Source organism: Cervus elaphus, chromosome 31, assembly GCF_910594005.1.
Source record: "Cervus elaphus chromosome 31, mCerEla1.1, whole genome shotgun sequence".
In the NCBI taxonomy this organism is placed as follows: domain Eukaryota; kingdom Metazoa; phylum Chordata; class Mammalia; order Artiodactyla; family Cervidae; genus Cervus; species Cervus elaphus.
In genome coordinates this window covers 37,928,509-37,945,946 of record NC_057845.1, presented here as the reverse complement: position 1 = coordinate 37,945,946, position 17,438 = coordinate 37,928,509, and the positions used below count along the sequence as shown (strand labels likewise).

The 17,438-nt window shown below is 38.2% G+C and overlaps 2 protein-coding genes across 4 annotated transcripts in view; one reads left to right on the top strand and one right to left on the bottom strand.

Annotated features, from left to right (window-relative positions):
• The window catches only part of NSUN3 (NOP2/Sun RNA methyltransferase 3), a 57,501-nt gene extending 41,629 nt beyond the window's left edge, over positions 1–15,872 (bottom strand). Inside the window, exons 1-3 of one of the 3 annotated variants that reach the window (XM_043892644.1) lie at positions 15,722–15,872; positions 14,811–14,920; positions 6,539–6,882 (exon numbers count right to left, since the gene is read on the bottom strand). In XM_043892644.1, the coding sequence (XP_043748579.1) occupies positions 6,539–6,882; positions 14,811–14,920; positions 15,722–15,736 (469 nt within the window). In that variant the 5' untranslated portion in view covers positions 15,737–15,872. The remainder of the gene's footprint in view (positions 1–6,538; positions 6,883–14,810; positions 14,921–15,721) is intronic. The other 2 variants (XM_043892642.1, XM_043892643.1) reach the window with 2 other exon arrangements.
• Positions 15,873–15,892: 20 nt separating this feature from the next.
• STX19 (syntaxin 19) overlaps positions 15,893–17,438 on the top strand; it is a 44,041-nt gene continuing 42,495 nt past the window's right edge. Inside the window, exon 1 of the mRNA XM_043892645.1 lies at positions 15,893–15,953. The gene's annotated coding sequence lies outside the window, so the exon portion shown is untranslated. The remainder of the gene's footprint in view (positions 15,954–17,438) is intronic.

Below are 17,438 nucleotides of genomic sequence, written 5' to 3'. Positions count from 1 at the left end.
TTCAAAGGCCATACCACCAAGTCAACCGGCAGAGATGCGAATCATTTTTAAAGGCTGATGAATAGTACATAGGAAAAAAAGGTGTCCTCTTTTATTCAACCATTGCCAATTTCTGGGCATTCACACAATTGTCATTAATAATCACATGTTTTTGAACTGTGGTGTTGGAGAAGACTCTTGAGAATCCCTTTGGACTTCAAGGAGATCCAACCAGTCCATCCTAAAGGAAATCAGCCCTGACTATTCATTAGAAGGACTGATGCTGAAGCTGAAACTCCAATACTTTGGCCACCTGATGCAAAGAACTGACTCACTGGAAAAGACCCTGATGCTGGGAAAGACTAACAACTCCACAGTCATTGCTTCCAGTCACTGGGACATGCCCAGTTACACCAATTACAAGAGTCACTACACCCAGCCAAGCCCAAAGCATGGCATCCCCATCAGGTCTCTAGGGTTTATTTATTCCTTGTCCCAGTGCACATGCATTTTAACTAATCAAGGTCATTTTTATCACAAGTCTAGAAACAAAGTAACAATTTCTCTCAGGTTACCAGGTGAACCCAGCTAGAGAACTGAAGGTGAAATTCTAATGTAAAGTGGGAAAAGTTTTTGTAAAGTCTTTGCTCAAAAATATCTGTATATACATATATTCATATGTATACATATGTACACACACACACATATATACATATGTTGTTATTTTTCTGATTGTCATTCCACTGTAAAAAACTCTGTAATAACATCCCAACCTCCACTAAATAAACACCTAGTTTTAAAGCAAGGTCTATAATTGTGAGACCTCAAGATCATCTTTCAATTTTAACACCACACCAATTATTTCGGCAAAGTGATGTTTCCACTTTTTAATACGCTTTAGGTTTGTTAAAGCTTTCTTTCCAAAGAGCAAGAGTCTTTTCATTTCATGGCTGCAGTCATTGCTCACAATGATTTTGGGGCCCAAGAAAACAAAATCTGTCGCTGCTCCCATTCCCCCCCCTTCTATTTGCCATGAAGTGATGGCATTAGAGGCCATGATCTCAGTTTTTTGAATGCTGAGTTTCAAGCCAGCTTTTTCAGTCTCCTCTTTCACCTCCATCAAAAGGCTCTTTAGTTCCTTTTCACTTTCTGCAATTAGAGTGGTATCATCCGTATATGTGAGGTGGTTATTTCTCCCAGCAATCTTGATTCCAGCTTGCGATTCCTCCAGTCTGGCACTTTGTATCATGTATTCTGCATATAAGTTAAATAAGAAGGGTGATGCTATAAAGTGCTGACATACTCCTTTCCCAATTTTGAACCAGTACACTGTTCCATGTCCAGCTCTAACTACTTCATACAGGTTTCTCAGAAGACAGGTAATATGGTCTGATACTCCCATCTCTTCAAGAATTTTCTAGTTTGTTGTGATCCACACAAAGGCTTTGGCATAGTCAATGAAGCAGAAATAGATTTATTTCTGGAACTACTTTGCTTTCTCCATGGCCCAACAAATGTTGGCAATTTGACCTCTGATCTCTCTGCCTCTTCAAAACCCATCTTGTTCATCTTTCGTTCTCTATTCCCATAGTGCTGAAGCCTAGCTTGAAGGATTTTGAACTCAGAGGATGGCATCAATTTAGGGAGGGGTTTCAGAAAGGACTAGAAAAATCACCTTAAAGCTTCATTTGTACAGGTAGAACATTCTTTTTTATTTAGTCTACATTGTTAATTTTGGGTGGTTTTTTGGAGGATTCACTAATGCAGATTATGTATAGGTGTCTGAAAGCTTTTGTCTTAGTCTGAAATCACTAGAAAACAGCCGAAGACAAAAGTTTACATCACAGAAGGGTACGATCCCAGGGAAGCAAGAGTGGGAAATAAAAGGAAGTAAATCATGCAAGGAGGGAACACAAATGTACGAGGGTTTGTAATCAAGCTGGCTATTGTTCAGTTAAATTTCATTCCATTTTTCTTTTTTCTGGTTTAAATATCTTATATTCTGTTCTTTTAGTAGTAACCCTAAAGCATTTAACATGCATATGTAAAAGAAAAACCTAAAATAAGTCAATCTCCACCATTTTTCCTAAAAGATACAAGAATCTCATAACATTTCCTCCTAAATAAGATGCTATTGCATTATGTATTGGGATTTATTTGCACTTATATTTTTTAACTGTATAAAATGTTATTATCATTGTCTTCTATATCCAATGACTGTTAGATTTTTCCCATTTATTTCTCACTTTCTTCTTTCTTCAATTCTTTTTGTATCTTCCATTTTCCACCTAGGATGGCTTTCCCTTTTCCTTCAGAATTGCTGGTGACAAACTACACTCTTACTCTCTGTCTAAAAGAAAAGTCTAATTTACTTTTTCTCTTCAAAGATATTTTGATGAATGTATTTCTGGATTGACAGTCATCTTTTCTTAGCACATTGAAAACATCATTCCTCTGAATGCCAGCTTCCATTATTACACTCAGAGGTCATTCCTCAGTCCAACTGTTGTCCTTTGAAGGCAGACTGTCTTCTCTGGCTGCTATTAAGATGGTTTTTTATTTCCATAATTCTGCAACTTCACCATAATGGTCTATACTGGCTTAGCTCTGGTTACAAAGTTTCAGAGGGTATGTCCACTTCTCCCCTACCACTAAAACTGAAAACAATCTTCCTTTCAGTTCTTTGGAGAAGACAATTTCTTCCTAGTTTACCTTATTGGAGGGAAAGGTATTTTGGAGTCTAAGGTTTATACAAATTAATCTTCTGATGGATGCTTTAACTGAGCAGGCTCTGGCTTCTTGTATCCACACATGTTCATGAAGCAATAAGTTTTCCAGGTGAAGCAAAAAAAAAAAAAATGCTCTCAAGTGAAAACCCAGCTTCGATGCTCAATTTACCTCCCAGGTTCTCAAACTGTTAACTTTTGGCCACTGAGTATTTGAAGAACATTAACACACTTTAAAAGATTTTGCTTTTCTTTAATATTATATCCCACACTTTTAAGTTATTTTCAACAGGAGAGTTAGCTAAAACAAATAGTTTGTCATATCACAGGAAACAGAAGTCTTAGTTACCTCTATATCCTTCAGAGCTCTACACCTACCATGCAATGCCTCACACATAGTATATGCTCACCAAATGTGGCTTACTTGATGTAAAATATGGCATTATAATAAAGATATTTAAATTGCTAAAACTGAAAATCAGGGCAGCTTTTCATTAAATTGCAGCTTTAGTCAAGATCCTCAATTCAGCATTTTAAAGTAACTCTCAGTTGAAATACAGCTTTATACTATATTACAGTTTGGTCTAGACAGGTTTTATTTGAAATAGGATTAAATTGGTTAAACTTTAAAAAATATATAAGGCATTACAATCCAAGTTTCATATATATACACACACACACACACACAGTCTCAGACTCACTACATTGTGACAGAATTAATTTTCAAGCTTAAATTGCCAAAAATAAACCAAATCTTTTTTTATTTTTCCCTCATCTAAGTAGAAAAGGGGATAAATTTAACAAATTCTTGAAAAAGTCATTGAGCTTTTTCAGGAATAGCATTTGGAGTCTCGGCTTTACTTTTTCTTTTTTCTACTACATGTTCAAAATTATCACTGTTGTTATTATTTCCAAAAAGAAGATGCATCTAATGCAGGGAGTTCTTGGAAGGCTTTCTAGGAAAGTTGATTTCTGAGTGAAAACCTGAAGAATGGAAAAGAATTAGCAAAGGGGAAGAAGGGGAAAATGGTACCTGTAGGGTGTGCAAAAGGCTCAGAGGGAGAAGGGAAAAAGCAATTCAGTAAAGAGTCTTTCTAATGTTCTCTACCATCAAAAGCTAACTAGATGTAAAAAGGATATTATTGACAGCAAAGCGAATTTCATGTCAACCCTCAGCAAGAAAGTTGATCAAGCCACTCTATCAAGCTGGGTCATTCTTAACTTGTTAATGTTTTCCTATTTAGAATCAAAAGTGGCTTTTTTTTTTCCTTTTTCTATCAACACCAGGACATTACAGAGGCTCCACTGACAAAAACAGAGCAATAAAACACAATGGACAGTCCCTCATCGTGCTAACAGGTAGAAGCAGCTAGACCAGAAGAGAAGTAGGCTAATTTTTTTTAATCATCCTAAAATATGAGCTTTTTAATTATTCAAAGCTGTGAACCTCCTGACCCAGAATAAAGGCCAGCACTGATTTGAAGAAATTCAGAGGATAAATGCACATTTAGTGCAGCCATCATTTTAAGTTTTGCTTATAAAAGCTTTTTTTAGCATGGCATCTGCATTCCAGATTCAAGCACTGTAGCTAACCTAATTTGGGATTTGAGCATCAGCATGAAGACATCTGTACTTCTTAGTAAACCATTATCATTAGCCCTTCTTAGATGAAAAGCTACTTTACTTGGACTACTGCCTGTAACTCATTGCCCTTGATGTAAGAACAGGAAGATTCTTCTATACTTCAAAGTCATAGAATATATCCATTTGCCTCTGGATTCCTAATCTGAATTTCTTTACCATAAACATGTTAAATATTTATAGCCTACTAATGAGGATAATCTAGGATTAAAATGCCCTCTTTTCAAAATGGTACCCAAATTTGGCATTTCTCTTCCATTTTTCACAATTCTAAAAATTCTATATTCAAGACTGACGTAACAAACAAAATAAGCATGCAATCAAAGAATAGAGGGTAAAGGCGATATCAAATACTCCTTATAACACATGATTCCATAAAATTTCATTTTCAGCTCGAATTATAAAAATAATAAAACAAACTTACAAAATAATCTCTTTTGTTGTGACCTCTTAACAACAACAACAAAAATACAGCAAGCTTCAATAACAGTTTTAACCACAATTTGAAAACACACAGTAGGTTTTCACCTAAAATATACAGTTAACTGGTATACTTGTATCAATGCCCAGTACAACTGGATTCAGAGTTCTCATAAAAATGTTTATAAATTATTTCAACAGGAATGCTCTCAAAGGAAGATATATATTAGCAGTTCTCAAACTAGGATATGCATGCCCTGGGGATACATAACAACTTTTAAGGGATAAGCAGGCTTAGATAGTTTCAAAGGCATCAATTTTCAGATCATCGGCTTCTTAAAACAGGAGAACACCTCTGGTCAAGGCTTCTCCTAGCTCTTCACCAATTTTATAAATGAGGAGCACACTTCCCACCCATCCAGAGTCTTATTACAGCAAGCTGTGCCGGAGCACAGAAGCCCCCGGAGCACTCCAAAGGCAGTTCAGCACACTAGTGCCTTGGCTGAGAAAGTGAATGAGTCTCCTGATTACGCAACACAGTCTTTTAAAATTGGTTTCCAATTCTTTGTCTTCTTCAAAATCAAAAAACAGACCCAGTGTTTACACAGGTTTACACAGTTCTTACATTGGTTTACAGAGTGTTTATATAGTAGATGATTAAAATAATGCTTAGTGAACGAGGGCTATGTGATTAGGGTTATAATTCAGGAGTTTAAGAAGTAGTGAGATTACTATAACACAACTCTCACCATTTCATCTTTTCATCTCTGTGAATAGCATCTGCACTCACAAAAACAAAACTATCAAAAAAAAACAGACAGAATTGAGGCTGAACCTTGTCTCGTCTAGCCATAAGTAGTTTTCATCCAGGGAAACCTGAAGTAATAGTTTAAAAGTCCCATTGTCTCATTAAGAAAAGAATTTGCAATGAATGCATTACTTTTAACAAATATATATAAAAATGTATTTTACATGTATTTCATCCTTTTTGTAGTACTAATAATAGCAATGATAAGTACTTTCAAAAGAACTTTTAAAATTTTTAGAATTGTACCATCCAATACTATACCCACTTGCTACATGAGGCTGTGAGCACTTGAAATGTGACTAATTCAAATTAAAATATACCCTATGTGTAAAATGCACACCAATTTCAAAGACTGTAAGAAAGAGAATGCAAATATCTCATTGATAATTTCTATTTTGATTACATGTTCAAATAATATTTTGAATGTATTAGGTTACAATGTATTATTAAAATTAATTTCACTTGTTTCTTATATTAATGAGAATGCTCAAAAACATTAAATTATATATATACTTCATGTTATATTCCTATTGGACAGAACTCTCTTAGAACCTTATGGTCCAATAATACAAAAAATGAGTTTAAATGTGGATGTTTTTGTTGCATAAAAGTATAACCAGGACAACAATACAAGACTCTGAAGTGTAAAAGCAACAATAAAACTTTAAAAACCTTTGTCATTAGCTCATCAGGTTTCCTATTATCTGAAAGATTTGTGTTCACAAAATGTTGTAGTTTTGTTGTAGTTTCCCAATTACCTGTAAGGATTAAGTAGCTGGGGGAAAAAAAAAGGTTATTTACACTATTTCCTCAGTAAAACTTCTACTCTTCTCCACACTGTCTTGATTTTTAGGCTTTCAAAGTCTGAAAATTCAGTCTTACATTTCTCCCTGCATAGTCTAAAAGTATTCTGTAACATGTGAACATTTAAAAGTTGTCAATTATGGAGAGAAAAGTACATTACCTGGATAAGCACACTGCAGCAGAGCTAGAGATTTGCCTCCAGGGGCGGCACACAGATCCAGAACCTTCTCCCCATCCCTCAATTCCAGAGCCAGTACTGGGAGAAGGGAGGCGGCATTCAGGAGATAGTATTTTTTTAGGTTTCCAATTTGGTGTCTTTCTGAAGGCATTCTGTGAGGAGTTCTGCTAAGGTAACATTTCATTGATTTAGGACAGTAGGGTAAAGATCCTTGAAAGAGTGAGTGATAGCCCTTCAGATGTAAATCCTTTTCCAGTTCAAAAGGGTAATTGAATCTGTTAAGAAGAACAGCATATTGCCAACAAGATGGAGATGTTAGTATGTCCCTAGGGAGAAAAAGATAAACAAAGGGGTATTAACATTATACACGGTAATACAATTTGACACTAAGTCAGGGAACGAGGTCCTAGTCTTACGCTTTATTTACCTATGATTTTCAGAACCAGGAGCCAGAATGACTTTTTCTTTTGCCTCAGGCTTCCATATGGCTCAACACAGCACTGTTATGATCCTGTTTTTAAAACTCTGATATTTTGTTCATCGTGGGTTTTTTCTCTGGTATCAGTTTCGGTCACTGAAACAGTATTTATCTTGGTTCCTGAGTTTTAGGGGCCCCTTAAAATCTGCACTGAAGAGGAATGCCTCATTTGCTTCTCAGTCTTGACCTTCCCTGCACATTATCTTGAGAAAAAAAACATTACCTGTCTTTAGCATACTTCAAAAATCCATCAAAATAAGACTTTAGTCTATCACTCTTTGCATAAGGAAGTGTTTTTCTTAAGAAAAAATTTAAAACCCGAGTCTTAATTTTGAAGGGAAAAGTACTATCATTAAAGGCTGTTCAAAAGAGTAAGTATCCAAGTTTTCCTCTCATGAAGACAGAAGTATGGAAAGCTAACTACAGTGAACCCTACAGTAACAGAGCTAACGAGGCGGCCAGTGGCTCAGAGGACACAAAACCAAGCATGATTAAAAATCACTTATGGACTGATGGTGCAGGTTTCCCCTGCCCCCACCTCCCCAGCAGATGTACCTTCCTAAGTTTTCATTCGGTCCAACAGTTGGATCTCTTGACAATCACAAGCTCACATCAACTGACAAATGATACAGCAGGAAATATTTAATTTATTTACGAGCTGACCTTTCTAGCTGAGTTATTTGGGAGCCTCATTAACCATGGTCAATTAAATAAATTCCAGCTGCTACTCATCCTGGTGTTGCCTATGTGAGGAATGGCTGGATTGAAATGTAACACCTGCGACTGGAAGAGTGCCATGTGAATTTCAATTAAGGCTAATATGTGAAATTGCTTTCTCTTATCACTACCTCTTACTATGATAGTGCATCACAGAAGCCCAGCATTTCAGCTCTACCGGGGGATGACCACCTCTTTCTTTAATAGCGTGCTTCATGAACTTTAACGTGCATATAGTGACTGTAAGAGACTGCTGGGCCCCACCTGGGGTTTCCTGTTGTCATTCTAGTAAGTCCTCAGGTGACATTAATGCTGCTGATCCACAGACCACACTTTGGGAACCACTGAATTAAAATGGACCCTAAAAGGAAATTTATTGTTGTAACCTTATGTCAGTCCATCCTAATTATACCCTCCAAACTGGCTGAATATCAATCCAGAGTTTTGAGTCATGTTCAGTTCAAATCAGTTCCGTGACTCAGTCGTGTCTGACTCTTTGCAACCCCATGGACCGCAGCACGCCAAGCCTCCCTGTCCATCACCAACTCCCGGAGCCCACCCAAACCCATGTCCATCAAGTCGGTGATGCCATCCAACCATCTCATCCTCTGTCGGCCCCTTCTCCTCCTGCCCTCAATCTTTCCCAGCATCAGGTCTTTTCAAATGAGTCATCAATTCTTCGGTGCTCAGCTTTCTTTATAGTCCAACTCTCACATCCATACATGACCACTGGAAAAACCACAGCCTTGACTAGACAGACCTTTGTTGACAAAGTAACAGGGAAATAATGCTCAGAAGTACAATTTTATTAATACAGACTGGAGAGGCTTGGTTTACATCATGGGTCCATCCCTTAGTTAACAATTGGCTTTACACACTTCCAATTGGTTAACATCTGGCAGGGCACTTTTAATTGGCTTTATACACTTTCATCTGGCTTTAAACACTTCCAATTGGTTAACATCTGGCAGAAAAATCTAATTTTTTTCTTCATAATTTCCAAAGCTCTTTTAGAATGTTTATTATCTCACATGAACATGAAAACCAGTTGGTCAGTTAAAAATATTTTATAAAATATTTGTAGAGATATATTTAGACAGATTTCCTTTAGGGTGGACTGGTTAGATCTCTGGCAGCAAGGAGATCAAACCAGTCCATCCTAAAGGAAATCAGTCCTGAATATTCATTGGAAGGACTGATGCTGAAGCTGAAATTCCAATACTTTGGCCACCTGATGCAAAGAACTGACTCATTGGAAAAGACCCTGATGCTGGGAAAGATTCAAGGCAAGAGGGGAAGGGCATGACAGAGGATGAGATGGTTGGATGGCATCACCGACTCGATGGACATGAGTTTGGATAAACTCCGGGAGTTGGTGATGGACAGGGAGGCCTGGCGTGCTGCAGTCCATGGGGTCGCAAAGAGTTGGACACAACTGAGCTACTGAACTGAACTGAACTGAACTGATTTAGACAGACAAAAACTTTGACTAGGATTATATCAAATGTACTAAATTTGGGGAGAATTAACATCTTTTTTGTATTCACTCTTTCTAACTTTCATCACAGTATGTTTCTCCATTTATTCACATTTTCTTTCAGATCCCTTAGCAAAGGTTATTAATCTTGCATATTTTATTTAACCATATTGTATGCAAGGACTGTTAGTTCAGGAACACTGTAGATTCTTGTACACTATCCAATATGCTAAATCTTGAAGGATAAGGAGTTAGCCACAGGATGAAAAGAGAATACAAGTTCCAAGGCAAATGCCATTGCATGCGTACAGGCACCAAGGTATGATGGAGAACAGAGCATTTGGGGAATTAAAAGTAGTCCAGTGTGGCAGAAGATTACATGGGACAAGTCTAAGATTATCAAGTTTGAAAATTTTATCTTATAAATTTTAAATTCCTATAGATGAGAAGCCACTGAAAGACTTTAAGAGGGGACAGCCTCATTAGATCTAAAAACATGTACTGACAGCAGGATGTGGCAGGAATCTTAAGAAATTAATCCTATCTTATTCTCTAACAACTAGATAAAATAATCCCTTCTTCAGAACAAACCAATTTTCTGATCCCTCCTAATCTATACCCAGCCAACTGAACTACCTGAATTTCCTGGAGCAAGTTTTCTTTATAGTCTTTAACAAACTTAGCATTAAACTGGCCCCTCTGCACTAAAATGACCTTTCCTCTCTCACCAACCTGCAGCCTGGCTAACTCTCCTGCTTGCTATTAGGCCTTCTCTCTTCAGAGAAGCCTTTCTACCTACCATCCAATCCACTGGATCCACCTCACCCTGACACTATTAATAACAAAGATTACTGACCAGCTGCTTACTATGTGCCTTTTGTGAGGGGCAGCTATTACGCTTATTTCAGAGGGCAGGCTAACGGAGGTTTTCAGAGATTTGGCAGCTTCCAAGGTCACATCACTACTGAAGCAGAAGTCTCTGACTCAAATCCCCAGGCTTTAAAGTCTAATGGGAGTGTGAGGCCGCAGTACCGCAGCGCAAGTGGTACAGGCAGGAAGAGGAAGAGCAGCTCTTCTCCTAACCTCACCTACTTGCCAGAGGCCCCGCCTCTCGGAAGAGCCTATTGTCTCTTAGCAGTGGGAACAGCTTGACTTAAGTGGCCCTTGAGGAGCGGCTACAGCATCAGTCCAAAGATGGGACTGCTAAGGTTGCTCAGGGTGGCACCTAGCCAGCCCTGAGGAAGCAAAGCTGTGACCCTCAGCTCTCCCTGCACCACTGCTGGTAACTTCCTCCTCCCCCCACCCCCCGACACACACCCTCCAGGGCCTGCGCTGGTGGGATGATGCCCCGGAGCCTACTCATTTTGAAAGCTCTGATGGATGGGCAAGTAGCCCAGCAGACAGTGGAGGGAGCATATACTAGAAGACTTAAGAAGACACTGGCCAGATACCGCATTTCAGTCCTCCTCTCAAGATTCTGAAGCTGCTTCACTTACTGGTCTCCAAGCCAGGAGTTCAACTACATCAACAATCAGCAGAACTGGGACCTAGAAGATTAGTGACCTGCAAATGCTTTGCTAGTATATCCACTGGTGTCATTTTGGAAAAAAAAAACTCTGTACCCTCTGCAACATTTCAAGCTGATATCAAAATCTTCACCGTTATGTTTAAGGATGTAGCTTCCAGCACACTGTAAAAATTGACATTTTAAAATATAAATTACACTACTTTTTAAAATCTATCCTGCAGAACCTAAATACCCGAGTGATTTTAAAACCCATCATTGTCCATTTAAAAATTCATGGACTGACTCTTCCCGAACAGGTGGAAATTTTACACTCTTCCTTTCCCTTTTCTTTATATTCTATTTCCCCATATAACTTTTATAACTTTAAGTCCTGATATAATTTTGTGCTTTTAATCTTTATTACCCTATTGTATTTCTCTCTCTCTCTCACACACATACACTCACAGATACTCACACTCAAATATACTAAATTTGTTTTCATTGTAGCCTTAAAGTTTTAAGTGTTAAAATAGTAGCTTCAGAGTAGTTATCAATAAAATTATTAGTACAAATTGACCAAAATAACTTATACATTTGATAATTATCTATACATAAAAAGGGGCTTCCCTGTGGCTCAACTGGTAAAGAATCTGCCTGCAATGAAGGAAACCTGAATTCAGTCCCTGGGTTGGGAAGATTCCCTGGAGAAGAGAAAGGCTACCCACTCCAGTATTCTGGCCTGGAGAATAAGACTATATAGCCCATGGCATCGCAAAGAGTCGGCCACAACTGAGCAACTTTCACTTTCCTTCTAAACATAAAAAGAAAAAAAATAAAAAATAAACATAAAAAGAAAAAATTCATAGGAAATGGCTCCCTTAATGAAACTAGATGCATCCAGGAATGAATATTACCTAGTGCTATAATGATCAGGGTTCAACATCAATTTCTGTGGTGGCTCAGTGGTGGGTTCAATCCCTGGGTCAGGAAGATCCCCTGGAGAAGGAAATGGCAATCCACTCCAGTATTCTGGACTGGAAAATCCCACAGACAGAGAAGCCTGGTGGGATGCAGTTCAGGGGTCTCAAAAGAGTCGGGACACAACTGAGCGACTAAATAACAACAAATAATGACCAGGGTTCAACATCAATTTCTATTTTATGTTTTTAGAAGGGGTAAGAAAAACCTTCACTTAAATAAGTAGATGAGAATTAAATACATTTTGTTAAAGCAATGTCTCCGTTTTGTTTAAATATTTTGTTATGATCTCCACTCACTAAATTAAATATCTTCAGAAAGATTTTAAATGATTTGTTAGCTAACAGCTCAATTCCAAGTCCTTTACTTTTGCTAAAAGCAAAACTTGGAAGACCATCTGACCTGTCAAAGAATCTGGTAGTAGTCATTTACACTAGCAGTCCCATAGTTTCTTGCAGAGGGATTTTTGACACCCTGGAGGGGATGCATTGTGGAAGAATCAGGATAGTGAAAGTGAGACCTTTTTTGGAAAGTGGGACAAAGACAATTGTAGAAGGACAGGTTGGGAAAGAGGAATAAGCGCCCCCTTAATCAAGGGAAGCAGAGTAATCTTCTGAAAGAGCATATATGAAAGCTGAGAATCTGGAAGTCGATTACAATAACTTGCCTGTGCTCACATATCCCTTGAAAATTGCGTATTATTTGGACAATGCCTGTTACATAACATAATTTTCAACTTTTCTGTGATTTTCTTTTCTTTACTATTCTATTCTCCACTCTATCTAATGATGAGGATAAAAAATTATCTTACCTACACATTACTAAGTACCATTGCTTAGTTCTGTGTAACTGCACAGATTACAGAACCCACAAAAAGAGTTCATAGTTAAAATAAAGAAATCCCTTCTGTTTTACTGCTATTATTGCCCACTAGAGAGCGCTCATACAATCATTTAAAAAGTCTGGTTTAGAAATCCAGAAATAATCAATTCACAGATGTCCATCAAGATATGTTCTTGAGCCATTTTATTTTTAGTCTGCAGAGATTTTAATAATGAGCTGATTGTCTCCTACTCTTTCTTGACATTGTTTCCTGCTTCCCTTCCATGGAAGGGCTGCACCACAGGAGATGGCAGCATACTGAGGGCCCTTTAAAGACACGACACGAATGTGCTCACCTGAAGAGCGTGTAGGTAACAAGGCAAAAATTGAATGAGGGTAAATTCAACTTCAAAGGGCTGCTCAGAGGATGACGGCAAGAAAGATTTTTGCAGAGCAATAAAGTTAAACACTAAATCTTCCCCACTACTATAACTAAAAATACTGAGCAAATTATTAGCTTTCTAGATAGCACAAGAACCCACTCTCCTTCCCCTGAAAGTACACAGACTCTGCAAGCACAATATTATGTCTTGGAAATAAATAGTTAAAAAACAAAAACCCTTCTGTTCTTCTTTCCCCATGCCTTGCTCCATGCTCAGGCTACTTTCTAAGCAGAGAAAGCTTTTATTTTGCTTATGGCAAATTTAGCACATGTTTATGCAAAATGTAAATTACCATGAAAACCCAACAAAAAGGTAGATGAAGCAGAAGGCATGGCTAATCAAATGGATTTGAGGTTCACTGCTCATTTTGGTTAGGGTCAAATAATTTATAAATCTGTCTAAGCATATTAAACATAAAAATAACTCATTACAGGGTCTGAGTAGCCAGATTACTGTTGTCTGAAGACAATATACCTCTTGAAATTTTTTTTTAATCATCCATTTATGCCTAATTACATCCTACGTATGAGAGGCATACAGAATAGGGGTGACCAGTAGGAGTTTGTGAACCAGAGAGGCAAATTGAAACCCTAGTTTCTAGAACAAACCCTAGTTCTGACACTTAGTAGCTGAGTGAACCTGGGCAAATTGTAATACTTAAACTATGTGCAGTTCCCTCACGTGAAAAGTAGGAAACCTGGGAGGTTTCTTCCAAGCATCAAATAAAGGCAGTATTGCCTGGCACATAATAAGCATGCTGTAGATGTCTGGCTATGGGGCTATTCTATCTGAGTTAACTCTGCATACTGAAAACCTCATGAACTAATTACACACTTCTCTATTCATCCCTCTTTTCTTCTCTGACAGAAGACGCTCATTTAAAAACTCTAGTTTTGAAAAAAATCTCCAACTATAAACTACATTTTCAAGCTACAGTATTTACAAGTTTCTAAAACAGTTTGTCTAAAATCACTTCAGAACCATCTCAGACTTTGTCAAATTACCAAGACCTGGCTTCTCCTCAGGTCTTTGCTGTCACCATCAGGCCTTGTTACGTGGGACTAGGTACTCCTGCCTACTTCTATTGGGATACTTATAGAATTAGCAGTTTATATAGTTTTAATCATGCTCCTCCTCTCCTATGAATACCAGACCGTCAGAAAACTGGACATGGGGATTGTCTTACTGTTTCACAGGGTATGGTATAGTGCATCAGACACTCAATGTAAAGAACCCATAGAGTAACATACTGACCAAATGCAAAACTCACTGTACATACAAATCAAACTTCTCTCGTGTCTATGCACTGAATTATTTCTCATTTCTGTTTTCTACAAAATGTTTAAATAATTTGTGCGTGTATGTGCGTGCATAGGCATGTTGTTCAAAACATAAAGCTAAAGACATACAGAAGAAACATGATTACCAAAGTGACTTTAGCCAAGATAAAGCAGTGATGGCTTTAAAGATTTGTTGCGTTATCTCCTGAATTTTCAGAAACTAGTCAAATATCCTCAGAAGTTTAAAAACTTCTCCATTACAGTGTAATTAATTTTGTCAGACTGGTGGGCAGTCATGTTTCAAAGATTAAAGCAGTTAATCAGGGCAAGGTATAACAATGTTTGCTTATAACAAAATTATGACTACAAACTTTTCTTTCTCCCTTTTCCATCTTCCTATGATTCAAGCTATTTCCTCCTCTTTCTTCTCTTCTGAAGCTACAGCAAGAAATGGTAGCCAGGTTTAAACTCTTTTATCTTCACAGTACCCCTATCCCAGAAGGGTTTATTTCTTGTTCTTTCATAAAGCATCAAAAGATGAATTATACTAACCTTACTGTATTCCATGCATCTCCAAGTTCTTTGGAATACTGCTTTTCAAAATGATCCAATACAACTTTGCAAATCTGTTTTGCAAGCTTCCTCTCTGGTTTTGCTTTCAGCTATGATGATAAGAAAAATTTGCTGACACACTCTATTACAAATGTATTGAATTTCAACATTACTAGCACAGTCTTTTTTCTTAAGATAACACCTTTTTCTCCCCCCTCATAATTACCAGTTAAGATAGGAGCTATACCTCACACGTAATAAAACTATATTATCATACTCTATCTACTTATAAAAAACGTTTCTCCAAATGATTGCTCAAATGTAAGGCAAAAGGTGAAGTGGAATTGTGGTGCTAACATATCAATGTGTGTCAAAAGAACAAAATTAATCTAAATAAGCCACTCTAGATGTTAACATCAGGGGAACTCAGGAAAAAGCACGTGGGGAGTCTGTATTAGCAATATTTTGTAAAATTATTCCAAAATAAAGTGCATTTAGAAGAAAAGTTAGTTTCCTATGGAAACTTCGCTGCAGCTTTATCTCATTTACTCATCCAAAGAGTTTATCGAAGGCCAATTATCTAACAGACATTCTTCTAATCTCCCAGCATAACACGGGGACAAGGGCAGTTTCAGCCTTCCAAGATCCTGCATTCCGCTCAAAGTTGAAAGGATATTAAAGCCTGCAGGCTACAGTGCAGACCGCTTACTTGCGGCGGCGGTGAGTCTTGGGAGAAAACAGAGAACGCTCAAGAGCAAGCGTCAAAACACTGAGCATTATTCTAGGGCTTTGGGCTGAAGCTAAAGAAAGCCGGAGATCACCAAGTTGCCCGCATCCCAGCCACCTCCCTCGCAACGTCATCGGTCGGTAATGCTTCTGGCTCAGGCACGCGGCTGGGTCCCAGCCCTCACCAAGGTCAACACCATCCCGTCAGGAGAGATCAAACAAGAAATCAATTCCACCGGGTACCTAAAGCTTGCAGGGAACCAAATGAACAACCCGTCTTCCGATTTTCGCCGGAATTCTCTCCCATCCCTCACGTTTCCGGTTCAACTTCTCGCGAGATTCTGCTTTACCCGAGTTATGAAATCTCGCCTATTAAAAGATCCAGGTCCCGCGAGGCTTTCCCTGGTGGCTCAGAAGGTAAAGACTCCGCCTGCGGTGCGGAATGCCTGGGTTCAATCCCTGGGTCGGGAAGATCCCCTGGAAAAGGGGATGGCAACCCACTCCAGTAATCTTGCCTGGTGAATTCCATGGACAGAGAAGCCTGGCAGGCTATAGTCCATGGGGTCACAAAGAGTCGGACACGACGTGTCCCGCGAGGGGCAAGAGCAAAGTTACTTCAATAGGTGGGTGGAGGAGGCAGTGCCTACCTACTCCGGGGGCGTGGCCGGAGCCCTGGGCGGAGCCTTGGGCGGAGGATCTTCAGAAACCACGCCTCTTCTGAAAAATTTCTTTCTGCCCTGTATTTGAAGTTCAGAAAAAGAATGGAAGTGTTTGTCACTGTTGTGCAATCGCTCAATCGTGTCTGACGCTGCGACCCCATGGACTGCAGCTCTCCAGGATTCCCTGTCCATCACAACTCCAGTTTACTCAAACTCATGTCCATTGAGTCTGTGATGCCATCCAACCATCTCTCCCTCTGCTGTCCCCTTCTTCTGCTACTTTTAATCTTTTCCAGAATCAGGTGTCTTTTCTAATAAGTCAGCTTGTTGTATGATCGTTGCTTTAAGATGTTCTCAGAGGCGAAGATAGTTACTGCTAATATACCAAATCTGAAGATTCCCATTAGCCCAGATATTCAGGACTCAAGATAAAAGGACGGATATGATGAAAAAAATTTGTCACGCGTTTCTTAGAGATGGCTCAGTGGAATAATCTCTCGGGGAGAGATAAAGGATTAAGTTGATTTAAATACACAGGTAAAACGTTTAGCATAGCGATTAAGAAACAGTTAACACCCAAATGTTAGCTGCTACTGTGTATTTTATTCACTATCTTGATCTTAGTGATTATAACCAAGGTCTGATACCAAATGCTGACTAACAAAATGACCTTACATTCTAACACCCTAAAAAATGAACCTCCTCACCCACTTTTACTAGGGGAAGTGTTACTGGTTCTCTGGAAAGGATCACACCCATTCTGATAGGAATAGCAATTTATTTGCTCTTTTAGTGTTACTCTTTAGTTGTTCCCTTGTAATTTCAATTAGCAATTTATCAGAGAAAGTGCTAAGGTAGTGCCTAATATTTAATGAGCATCATCATTTTGAGACCCTTGATGCTCAAAATATCAGTCTTAAGTATATAAGTGCAAATCTTAAGACCATGTAAAAAGATAAATTTCACCACCTCTATTGCGATTTGAAGCTTAATATATTTATTTAAACCAGTTATCCAATAATCTAAAAATGAATTTAGATTTGGTGTAAAAAAAAGTACAGTATTAAGGAGGTGATTAAATGCATTTTATTGAAAGTTTAAGAAAAAGTCATTAGTGTACCTTTAAGCCTCTAAGAGATTTCATAGTTTATTTTTTTCTGTACGTCTTACAAATGGTTGCATTTAATGAATCAATGTGGTAGTAGTATAATTGCAATGTAGACATATAAAAAACTTTTAAGAA